This window comes from Barbus barbus (genome assembly GCF_936440315.1).
Source record: "Barbus barbus genome assembly, chromosome: 4".
Classification (NCBI taxonomy): Eukaryota; Metazoa; Chordata; class Actinopteri; order Cypriniformes; family Cyprinidae; genus Barbus; species Barbus barbus.
In genome coordinates this window covers 28564236-28577138 of record NC_136732.1, presented here as the reverse complement: position 1 = coordinate 28577138, position 12903 = coordinate 28564236, and the positions used below count along the sequence as shown (strand labels likewise).

Genomic DNA, 12903 nt, shown 5'->3' with positions numbered 1-12903 from the left:
ATTGAGGGACATGAGAGATGAGTGATGGTAAAAGACGGAAAAGGAAAGATGGGTGGGCATTGCAGAGGAGGAGGGGTCTCTTTTCTGTTTATTATGTGACACTTGAACACATATTGAACTCACTCCTTCATTAAAACGCTTATGCCATATACCTGCATCATCATTTTTTATGTTTTTGTATGTTGGCTTGGGCTGTCATTTTGACAGTTTTTATGGACAGGCCCTCTCTTTTCCAAGCCCAATGAGTAGACTATACCATAAAGAACCTTAGACATATGATATTCAACAGACTATGGTCTTATATTTGCAGTTTCTTGTAGATTTCCATAGGATTTTGACTAAATCTGAATTGACATTTCATTGCACCACCTGCACTCTTAAAAAAGTTACAAAAGTGGGGCAGAACCATTTAAAAGGTACACCTACTTACATTTACCCCTAAACGGTACATGTTAGCTACATATTATGCTCTTTAAAAATAAAGGTTCCCAAAGGAGGTTTCTCAGTAGAACCATAAAAGAACGATTTGGGTTCCCCAAAGAACCTTTCAGTGAACAGTTCTTAAAATAACCTTTTTTTATTAGAGTGAAGAACATTTGAATAATCTCCATGAATGCTAAAGGTTCTTCATGGAAACAGAGATTCCAATAAAGAACCTCTACGCGTGTAATACCTTTTAAAAAAGTACCACCCCACAGCTTTTGTACCATTTTTCCTGCGGTTGTACATGGCTATTAGTAACCGGTGCAAGAACTGACGATGTGATGAGTTAAAGGGTAGGCTACTTTGACCAGTCTGATACTGTATAAAAAGTATGAGCATCACTAATTTTCTCTTCTCTTCTGTTCTCCCACCGCAGGCTCCTCCTCCCCCCCTCCCCTGTCGGTTCTCTCTCCTCCTCTCCCTCCCCCTGCTCCTCTATGCTCAGTTCGGTGTGTGTCTCCTCTTTCAAAGGGCGCAAGGGTGGGAACAAGTCGTCCAACAAAGCATGTTACAGCGCAGACATGACTTGTCCGTCAGACAGCGAGAAAATAGTGATAAACTGCGGGGGGATTCGGCACGAGACGTACCGCAGCACACTGAAGACGCTGCCTGGGACGCGCTTGTCCTGGCTCACGGAGCCAGATGCGTTCAGTAACTTTGACTATGACCCCAAATCCGACGAGTTCTTCTTTGACCGCCACCCCAACACCTTTGCTTTTATCCTCAATTATTACCGCACAGGGAAGTTGCATTGTCCCAACGATGTCTGCGGTCCTCTCTTCGAGGAGGAGCTCGCGTTCTGGGGTATCGACGAGACAGACGTGGAGGCTTGCTGCTGGATGAACTACCGACAGCATCGGGACGCCGAGGAAGCGCTGGACAGCTTCGAGACGCCCGAGCCGGACCTGTCAGAGGACGACCCGGCGCTAACGGGTGGTGCGGACGGGGACTTGAAGAGGTTGTGTCTACAGGAGGATGGTCGCAACACCAGCTGGTGGAGTATCTGGCGGCCGCGCATCTGGGCGCTGTTTGAGGACCCCTACTCGTCCAAATACGCCAAGGTGAGTGAATGCACTGGTATCTTGCTAGTCTGCTTTATTAAACGTGTCTGTAGCAGTTTGAAGCTCATAAGGCATTAGCGTTCATGTGATAGGCTACCTACATGTTTAGCTTGTATTTGACCGGATATTTCTCGTGTACTTGTTAATTATGAGCTTGCTTAGAAAGAGCTGCAATGGTCCACTCTCTGTCGCACAAGTTGTAAACTTTTGGAAAGTTTGTTATCTGCGTTCGGAGAGAAGAAGACTCGGGTTCGTTATTAGAAGCGTTTCTTTGTCACTCTCTCTGATAAATGCAGTATTTTGTCTCGCTGTCTGTCACTGTCTCCACGCGCATTATTTGCCGGTGAACACTGCGTCTCGAGCTCTCAGCATGCGCAGTCACCTCCTCAGCACTTTGTCGCGCTTTTTTAAAACTTACCTTTTTTTTTGCTTCTGATGTTATTATAACCTCACTTGAATGTTGAAAGGAAAGTTGCTTTAATGGTTTGAAGAACGTTGATTGTAATTCGTCATTCGCAGCATTCAGCGGTGAAATACTCTATTTCTTAATAATGTCTCTTTCCTACATAGATGTGGTCATTACAAGTAAGCTAAGAAAATGTTTTCCACTGAAATCAATATTAATGTCCATTTATTTGCTGAATAGGCGTCTAGCAAGACGAATAATTATCAGTCACACGGTAATTATAGCAAAAATTAACTCTTATGAGACACCACACGCATTCATATCTCAATCGTCAGTCATTGCGCAAGCGCAGAGTGTTTATACATTTCGCTGTTGTCCATACTGCAGAACGGTACCTGGCAGACAACTACGATATTGAGCGTCACCAGGGCATTTACCCTGAGGTGGACACTATTGCGTTTTGGCTATGAACTGCATTACCCTGCAAACTGTGAATGTTTTTATGTTAGAAGAACGTTTTTCCCACTTGTTCCTGCTTTGCTGGAACAATCGTGCCTGACAGTAAGCATGTTTTTATGCTCACAAACTTTTTAGTCATTTTGTATATTTTATCACGTAATTGATGTGACCCTTAAAATGCTATAGGTTAAATCAGGCACGGTATTTGAGAAAATTCTAGCTTAGCAAAGCAAGTTACTGGTGTCAGGTTGTGCTTAGGTATGTATCCACTTTGGAAGCACAGGATCTTCACGGTATCCCGGGAACTACTGAGTTTCCCATGGGTCTGACTTTTATCTGAATCAGTTTCCTGCTAACTCAGCAGAAGCCCCGTATGTCACCGGCACCACAATTACCTGATCATCTCTACATCCATCTCACACCCAGACCTGAAGCTTAAATTAGTTTTCTTTTTTTTTTAGGGTGCCACACTTGGGATCCCAATTTTGGGATAATGAGCATAATAAGGTCATATGAATTCATAGACTTTACACAGATTGCAGCCCAATTAGATGCAATTCTTTTACTTGCCTTTTTAAGTCAGACAATAATCTTTTTTGTTATATAGCTACAAATCTATAGCAATTTTAGGAAACCAAAGTCACTTACCGACTCTTGTTGGTTAAGAGATGTTTCATCTGGAGCACATGAAAGGCAATTCACCATTTGCCTCGCAGAACGTCATTCACGAGCTAGTGAACAGCGACCATTTATCTCCTTTATCATCGCAGGCTGGTTATTTAAGATATTTATCTCCCGCGGCACATCTGGGTCAATAGATTATAGTAAAGAGCAGTCGATACACACTTACTTTCTTGAAATGAGCCCAGGGTTCCATTTAACTGATCAGTTTTCAATTGCATTTTTGGTTGCAGAATTGCTCTTAATGCGTTTGAAGTTACCCAGCTCTTCTCACAGTTCTCAAGGGGAGGGAGAGATGCCATCATCGTTTTACTGCGTCGTCATTGAACGGAGGTCTTTTATCAACCGTGACATGCATAGTGTTTTATTAGTGGGCTGCTGTATGGGTGCAGGGCCTCGTGCCGGATTGCTAATCATCACTTACAACCTCCATGTCCCTTTCTCTCGCTGTGCTATAGCGTAACACTGCGGCGTCTCATACTAGCTGACTGCGCGTTGATTTCTGCTGCAGAGCAACTGAATAACAGCAACAGAGGCAGAGCCTGTGCATTTGTTTGTGTGTGCAAGCAATGCTGTTAGTCACTTTTTATAAATTTAAAAGTATGCAAATGCATGAAAGGTGTGTGTTATCTATATTTTTGGTTACATCTTCAACTGATTCAATTTTCATGTCAAGCATTTGCGAAGATGGTGAAGGTGTCTTCAAAGTACATGCTGACTTTCAAAAGACTGTGGCGTCAGGTAGTATAGCATAAATAGCTTGAGTATTTGAGTTGATTTATGTACAGGCAAGACTGAGAGCTGTATCTCTCTCTGGTTAAATCCCTAGTTTAAATCAGATGATTCAGTGAGCCTGTACATAGGTGAAGAGTTGCAGCAAACCCTGGCTCCTCATTGGCCAGATTAAAGGATTCAGAAAACTGTTATTTACCAACCTACGGTGCCATTTTATTCAGGTGTTTTCTAACTTTTTGATTCCATGAACTACCAAATATGATGAATGGATTGCAAGGGGCCCCTTCCTAAAACATAGAAGACAAATAGATTTTGATGTATAAAATAAATATTATAAATATGGAAAATATTTACTTAAGTTCACATAGGGCTGGGCGATATGACCAAAAAAATTATCACGATAATTTTTTTCATATCAGTCGATATCGATAATTATCACGATAAATGTCAAATCTTTATTTCTTTCAAGTTTAAAGCCAGATTTTTGCCCCAAAGTGAGTTGTTCCTTCATTTTCCTCAACAAAATTAATATCTTAATAGAAAAATCAATTTCTTAGTTTCTGTATGTTCTGAGTGATATTGTTTCAAATCAAGAAACAGTTTGTTTGTTGCCTGATAATATTACCGTGATAATATATATATATATATATATATAGAATTATTATTATCTATCATATTTTGTCTCTTAGAAATGCACATTTGATAGTAGCTAGAGTTAGGATGCAGATGTAAATTTTTGTTCATCATCAAAACCAATGACATCTGTAAAAATTGTAGCAACCTCATTTTTATGGTGAAATTTAATTTTAAGTTTTTTTTAAATTAACCATTGGTCTCCCATAGTAGCATACATTTAAATCATGATAAACACAGTTAAAACCCACACATATAGCACACCTCAATAAAATGGTAAACGTATAACTATGGTTTTCAGGTATTTGTATGAAATACAGCAGTTTAAAAACATTTAGTATAAATGCACACATGAGGGAAGGGAAGGGAAGTGGTGTGTGGCCAATTATGGTGACCCATACTCAGAATTTGTGCTCTGCATTTAACCCATCCAAGTGCACACACAGTAGTGAACACACACCCGGAGCAGTGGGCAGCCAATGCTGCGGCGCCCGGGGAGCAGTCGCTCGGTGCCTTGCTCAAGGGTCTCACCTCAGTTGTGGTATTGAGGGTGGAAAGAGGTGTTGGTTATTCACTCCCCCCACCTACAATCCCTGCCGGACCTGAGACTCAAACCCTTCAAAACTCAAACCCTGAGACTGAAAAGCCTTCTGACTGTATCATTGCAAACAGTATTTCTCCTGTTTGTCAGCGCTGTTTCATCCGGCTTAATGCCTACTGCTTACTGCCCAGTACACAGTACATAATGCCTACTATTTTTTTAAAGAATAGTGTGTGAAACCGTATACAACAACAAATGTTTCAGAGTAGTATGCTTAATTGTCACATGACAAACACTGAATAGTAATTCAGCACAGCTGTCAAGGTTGTTACCTTACAAACAAATGTGCTAACCATTCTTTTTACAAAGGCTTGTTAATAAGGCTTCAGACTAGTAAACAATGCTATATTGCCCAATTGAACTCATTTCATAATCGATAAACTTTACATATTGGACAGAACTGAATCAACACTGAGCTGCCTTTAACTGAACAATGATATTTTTGGCAGTTACACTACGTGGAAAAAGTGATATATTCTAGTTACACTAGGGCAAATAATGGTCAATTCTGTTTACACTAAAACAACATTTTCTTTTGCAACAGGCGTGTAAATAGTACTTAGGTGTCAGATATTTATAGGCTACTTCAATACTGTAGTACATTATAAAGTAGTATGCAATAACATATTGAGTGTAAATATATATAAATTTTGTTAGATGAATGCCACTTTATTGGGACAAAAACCTACCTACAGCTAAGCATATATAACACTGTATTATTAAAGAGGCGTTTTATTTTCACTTTTCAAATATTTACTTAATTTTTATTGAAAATACGTGCCTTTCTGATCTGGTATGTGATGGGAAAAGGAGTTGCACGAGTTTGACAAAAGCCAGAATCAAACTCGGATCGCTCACATCAACAGCACACATCTCACATCTTTTACTCACTGCGCCACTGATAATACAGAAATATGTGTGTCTTTTGCAGTGCTGTTTATCGCAGCCAGGCATTGGTGGGCGGAGTTTATGTAAATAGCCTCTGCTAACAAATTGGTCTATTTGTCCTTAGATTAAATACACTCCGGAATTGAATTCTGTTTGCATAATTGAAATATAATTTTTATTTGTATATTATATTGCTGCAATATTATTATTACTTAATATCTTTGAAACAATCTAAGCGCTAGAGATATAGGTGACGTCATTTGACTTGATCGAAAACGTGCCGCAGAGATTAAAGTACAATTTATGTCCTATACTATTGTTTTTAGATACACAGCGATAGTTTGTAGTTTACATGTATGTGTATATATACATACAATATATATATATATATATATATATATATATATATATATACACATATACAAGTCTTACATTTAGTCTATAATTACTATTCCCCGCCTCCAGTTCACTCACGCGTTTGAAGATGAAACGTTACATGGAGCGTGTTGCGTTCTGGGAAACAGTATCCCATGCAGCGTGTTCAGATGCATACATCAAATTTCTGCCAATGTAGCAGGTAATCCGTGCATTCCATGCATACAGAAAATTCACATACTATTCACAGTATACACAGAGCATACTGCACTATAGTAGGAGTTGTGTGGTAGTATGCCATTCCGAACACAGCTTCTGTACTGATTTCAGTGTACTTGTGTTATGTTTAGCAGATTCTGGTAAATATAGTAGGTCATCCAGGTATTCCATGCATACAGAAAATGTATATACCATGCACAGAATACATACTGGATACTGCAGAAATTGTAAGAGTAGTATGATAGTATGGCATTTCAAACACAGCCAACTTGCGCTGCGGCCGTTCAAATGAGTCATGCTGGGTTTTTTTTCCACTTTTAGTGCATAAACATTATATCGAACATTTATTGCACTTTTCATATCGTTTTATCGAGGAAAATTATATTATGATAATTATCGTTATCGATTTAGCGCCCAATCCTAAATTCACAATGTATTTTTTTCTTCATACCCACCAATATTTTATTTTATTTTTTTCTACCCATAATGAAGCTGATTTAATTTAATTTGCAACTTATATTGTGAAAAATATTTTATTTTATTTATTTATTTTATTTTACACACTTTTGTGGCCTACTGGGGTCCCCGAGCTCTAGCTTGAAAACCACTAATCAAATTGACAATTATCTCTTTAGTGTAAAGATTTGTAATTTATGTGTGAAGTAGAACAGAAGGTGCATCACCTGGAGAGGAGAAGATGCAAAAAACACTTTACACACTGGAGTTGTATGGCAGGTTGATTCAAAAAGGAGCAAATGCACAGTATGCAGAATGATCGGAATTGCTTTACTGTTGTTCAGCATCTCAAGCTTGTAGTCGAGCACAACATGTTGTATGAGTGGATGGATAACAACCTGCGGGTGCATAGTCATTCACGTGCAAAATCCTATTCGATAAGGATGAACAACTATTAAATGAACTACAGAGCTCTAACAGCGTTTCTTAGCAACAGCCTGTAGTCAAAATAATCCCACTTTGCAGTGCTCTTTGTGTTTTGTTCCCACGCGTTAATAATATACATGCAGAAAACCGTTCATTAACACCACAATTTACCTCGCCTCAGGTAAACGGTCCAGTATGTATTTAGAAATGTACATTTGTTTTAATACTTTGCGTTTTTCATTATACTTATCACTAAATAATTGCTTTTACATGTGGAATGTTTTAGTAGATCAACCCTCAATCAATGGCTGTGTCTCAAACCCTAGTGAGTTCCCTACTTAGACAGCATTTTTGTGTATCATATCAGCCTGCACGCCTATGTTTGTTGCCAGTACTATTCTAATCTATTTTTATTCTAATCAAAGTAAGTGTCTTAACAACAGCTGTTCACCTTACCTTACCTTATTTAGTTCTCTGCATGAATTATATTCCATTTTTAGGTGTAGCATTCCTGAAAACATTTGATGATCTTTTTCTAATAGACAAATATCTTGAATAAATATAAAAAAAATATATAAACAGAATATGTAAAATATATTAAAATAAATAAATAAATTGGGCAACGATTTTGTGGGAAAACTGGAGAAAAAAGTCTGCATTGCCAGTACTTATATCGTAATCTAATTTTCTAATCAGAGTAAATGACTTAACTGTTCCTCTTATTAATATTTAATTCCCATTATGAACAACACCCATTTTTAGGTACAGCATACCTGAAAACATTTGATCATATTTAAAAAAAAAAAAAAAAAAAAAAAATTGGGGGAAGATTTTTATGGGAAAACTAGAGGAAATAAGTCTGGGAAAACCAAAGAAATAATGGATGGATGGATAGATAGATTTAATTCCCAGTTTTAATAAAAAACATAATTCTAAGTGTAGCGTATCCACACACATTGGGCTCAAATCCTTTGTCAATAACTTTATTTAGTTATTGGGATTTCCCAATAGCAAAAATGTCCCATACCCGTCGTATAGTACTGTCTCCCCACCAGGTGTTTGTAAACAGTTAGCGACACTGAATGGTTGTGCCAAAAATAATGGAAAATAATTAAATGTCAGGACTTCAGGGACCTGAAACTATTTGAAAAGTGTGTCGCTCCTTTCTCGTACATTGGCAAATTAATATTACTCCTTGCTTCCTTTGCAACATTTGATTTATTTATTGCAAACATGTTTGAAGCGCATCCTCAAGGGCCGCATAGACCACAGCATACCTCTGTGTACAACACATCGAGTGTGATTGGATTCCTTCGGATGCTTTCCTTTTAACAAGCTTTTTCTTCTAAAATAGGCTTGTGTTTATCAGTTCCTTAAAAGTATCAATTACCTTTTGTGTTCCCTGTAATGATCATGCTCATTTGTAACCAGAGTTTGTCTGGCTGTAAATGCTTCTTTTCAGATGAGACCGCTTTTGGCACCCATGAACACACCTCCAATCTTCCCCCACTGTTTCCCTTCTTCTACTTTACTACATCTCTAAATATAGTAAGAAAATGAGGGATATGTGGGACAAGATCTCGCTCCTCTCAGTAACAAGCAGGCCTCTTCTTTCTCCTGTACAGTTCATTTACACAATCCTGACCTGGCAGCGAAAGCTTAACTGAACCACCAGGGTGACTTGGGTTTTATGCAGTATCTGTACTGCACATGTCTTCTGGCCACACATTGCAGCAGCAAAGTGCATGATAATAAAGCTTATTGAACCAGTCACACTGAGACCAATAAATCGGTGAATGAGAGGTAGAGCGCTTGGATGCGCATGAATCTACAGTCGCAGTGTGCTTTTTTTTTTCCCCCCTCTTTCACTGGCCGCTGTCCAGCTCACCGGTGAATGAGTCCGTCCAAGTTGCAGCGTATTTGCTTTTACAAGGCATCTTTCCCGGCTCGAGGGATTTTATTTGCTTTGGCCTTTTCTAAAGTAGACTACATCAACATCCCAGTGAGCCGGTCATCCACCCTGAAGTCTAGTCAGCCAGTGAGCTTGTACCTATATGGTGCTATACGCGGTGCAGCACTCCTACTTTGCATTTTAAATAGGTGTTGAAGACCAGCTGATGCCAGAGCCAACGAGTTATCAGTGTGAAACCACCTAGTTTAAGGTTTTTTTTTATAGCAAGACCATTATACTGCCAAAATAATCATAGGATGCCCAGTGATGTCCAGAACTCCTCATTTTGGTCAACCTCTGCACCCCTTGAGCTTTTTTTTTTAACTGGGCAAATGGAAAACCCTGTTCCCTCGAGCACTCGTTGGTCACAGGGGGGCAGTCTGCTAAAAACAGAAAAGAAAAGCCTTGTATTTTAGCCCTACACACCTCCCAGAGGTCCATGTGGGCCCAACGGAACATTAAGTCTTCTGACCCACAGACATCATTTTTATTGTGTTTAGCAGGCTGTCATGAGTCCGGGCCCTGCACTTCTCCCTGTCGCCACCAGAGGTCACCATCTCCCTTCTTCCCGGACTCATTCTCCTGTAACCTCATACACCTGGCACATTTCACACACCTGTCACACCCATTACACCCGCAGCTGTTCCCCATTACCACGGACTATATAGTCTATCCTCTCCCACCACTCTGCCTGGTTGCATTATTTGTTAATTGTTATTTTGAGTGTTCATAGTAACTGTAGTTTCTAGTGTCTGCTCTGGTCTGGGATACATGCACTGTGTTGCCGTTTTTGTATCCCAGTCCGTTACTGTTTTGTTTTTTTGTGCCGTGTTGGCCTTTTTGTTTCTAATTAAAAGCACCTTCCCTAGGGCTGGGTATCGAGTTCGATACTTTTTAGGCACCGACCGAATTGCCTCGATACCACCGAGTATCGAAAAACGTCTTGTCGTTCGGTACCAAATTTCGATACCTAAGGGGTTAATCTCATCACCGTCAGTGAGCCAATAATCCTGCAGTGTGTTTGGCTAGAAGTGGTGTGGCGCTGATAGATCAGTGTTTGACATCCGCGAGAGCGTTTCGAAAGCGCACGGGGAGCAGTCTGCTCTCTATATCGTTTGTTTACTATACACAGACTGAAGCTCGCGGTGATTTCAGCGTCTGCCGCCTAACTAAATGAGGACATAAACACATGAACAACATCTCCAGAACTGCTGTGAGAGTCAATTAATGAGCATTTTACCGTTTGATTCGAGTAAAACTTGCGTCATATCATATACACACAGAACTGTAAAGGTATTCCCGGAAACCCGTCAAAATAAAAGTTCGGTTTAACTTGGAAGACACTGCGGCAGAAATATATTAATATTGTTCAGCAGACAGTACATACTGCTACTACTAGGCTACTATTAAAATGATTAAAACTTCATTATTATTTTTTTTAGAAATTATCACACAACAGTTATTAAATTTTTTTATTTTAATAGTAAACCCCCTTTGTTTGCCAAAATAAATAAACTTTGATTTTCAATAATTTGAAGAAATTAAATTAATGTTTTATGTCTTCATTTGGAAACCAGATACAGAACACAGAATTTCTGAGGAAAAATAAAACCTTTCATTAGGCTATTTTAAGAATAAATTTAAATAAACTAAGTTGTTTTTATGCATTCAAATAATTAGACAAACTACACCAGAATTTAATAACAATAAAACATATGGTGAAAGAAAATAAAACACCCACTTATGAAAGTGGATGAAGATTTTAAATTTCTTGAAGTCTTTAACAACCTAGAAGTGATGATGTGTTTTAAAATGAACACGCACTAATGTAAACGTAGTCTAACAGATGTGTAAACTGAAAACAATTTGAACTTTATTAAAAGTATTTATTTATTGTGTTGGATATATTTTGTTCTTTGTGCAGTGGCTCAGGAGATGAGGCTTTCAGTCTGTATAAATATCAACATTAAAAAATAGTTTTTTGAGATAATGTAATCTTATTAAAACTGATTTCATAAAACTGGTATCGAATAAAGTATCGTTCTGGAACGATATCGAACTCAAGGTATCGGTATCGGTATCGAAAATTTTTGAACGATACCCAGCCCTAACCTTCCCTGCACTTGGACCCTGACTTCGTCTTTTCCACGGCGCTCCTCTTAGCGTTCCGTGACACAGGCTGCTTTAGTTTGCAGGGCAAATGCTGAATTATTCTTATCGTTCCATTCGGGATACTTATTTTAAAATGTATTTTAATGGAACAATCCATTTTCATTGACACTACTAGAGGCATTTATTCTTCTATTTACTATACTTTAGTTCTATAGACAATTACTTATTATTTATTTATTTTTAATCTTTTTGTAGATTCTGTGTTTATCCACCTTATTTTTCAATGCAGTAGTAGGCTAAGCTTTCTACTGAGAATGTGCAAGACGTCTTATTCGTTAGATGCTATAGGTAAATAATTAGTGTAACCAAAAGTAAATACAAATTGCAGTAAACTGTAAAAGTGTAAAATAAATTCTAAATAAATTGAAATAATGTGATAACAATTACTAGATTGCAATATCAGCTAAATAAACAGAAGTGGCTGGGATTGCACGCCACATTCAAGTTAAAAATAACTGCACCCACTCTTATGTTAAAAATTAAAAACAATTCTCATCTTTTCTGCCTTTTCTCCACTTTTCTTAATTTTTTTCTACAAAGCTTTGTGCAGTTACTTGTCTCTTTTGTCTCTGAATTGTTTTATTGTGTCTAATAATAAATTGACTTTTTTTTTATATAAAACAAAAAGCCATTTAAGATAACTTTACTACGCAAATACTACACTTAAAAAGACAGTTTGTCCAAAAATCATCCATTTACTGACCCTCAACCTGTATGAATTCATTTTTCAATTTTTTTTTTCTGAGGAACATTTCTGTGGAATTTTTATACAATGTTTTAACTGTTTTCCCCCCATCATTTGAATGCCATTAAAATCCAAAACAACATTGTACATCACTGACATTCTTTGAGAAGACAGAAGGGCATTTTTCATAATGTTTCAAAGAAAGTCATACATGTTTGGAACGAAAAAAGCCAACACACACTCCCAGAGTGACAACATCTATTTGGATGTCTCTGCTCATGGCACTTGAAAATATATTCATAACAGTCACAAGGGGGACTCTGCGGTCTCTCATGGAAACACCATATATGACACACACATACAGAATATTTCTTTCTCTCTTTCTTTCCACCCCCACCCCTCCGTTTCCCACCAAATCCCTTGTGTTTTCTCAGGCACACTCCCATAACACTTCATTTCTGCATAGGGCAGGAGAAACTGATCTATGACTGGAAATGAGGAAGAGAGTTAGTAAGGGAAAGAGAAAGAAAGACTTAGTGAATGAAAGAATAAGGGAATGGGGGAAGGGGGAAACCATGGTGCTGTAATGTATCATGACACTTTTACTTTATATATAGTATATCCTTGTTCTGTTATGTTAATCCCAATAAGACGCTGGTATTCCATCACACA

At 38.2% G+C, this 12903-nt stretch overlaps 1 protein-coding gene across 7 annotated transcripts in view; it reads left to right on the top strand.

Moving 5' to 3' along the window:
- Positions 1-12903, top strand: part of LOC306862540 (voltage-gated potassium channel KCNC1-like) — a gene marked incomplete at both ends in the record, with an annotated part of 68457 nt that overhangs the window by 4464 nt on the left and 51090 nt on the right. For 3 of the 7 annotated variants that reach the window (XM_079405392.1, XM_079405390.1, XM_079405391.1), the window contains one exon: positions 921-1544. In XM_079405392.1, coding sequence (XP_079261518.1) covers positions 921-1544 — 624 coding nt within the window. Of the gene's footprint in view, positions 1-859; positions 1545-12903 lie in introns of those variants that run through there. The other 4 variants (XM_079405389.1, XM_079405388.1, XM_079405393.1 and 1 more) reach the window with 3 other exon arrangements.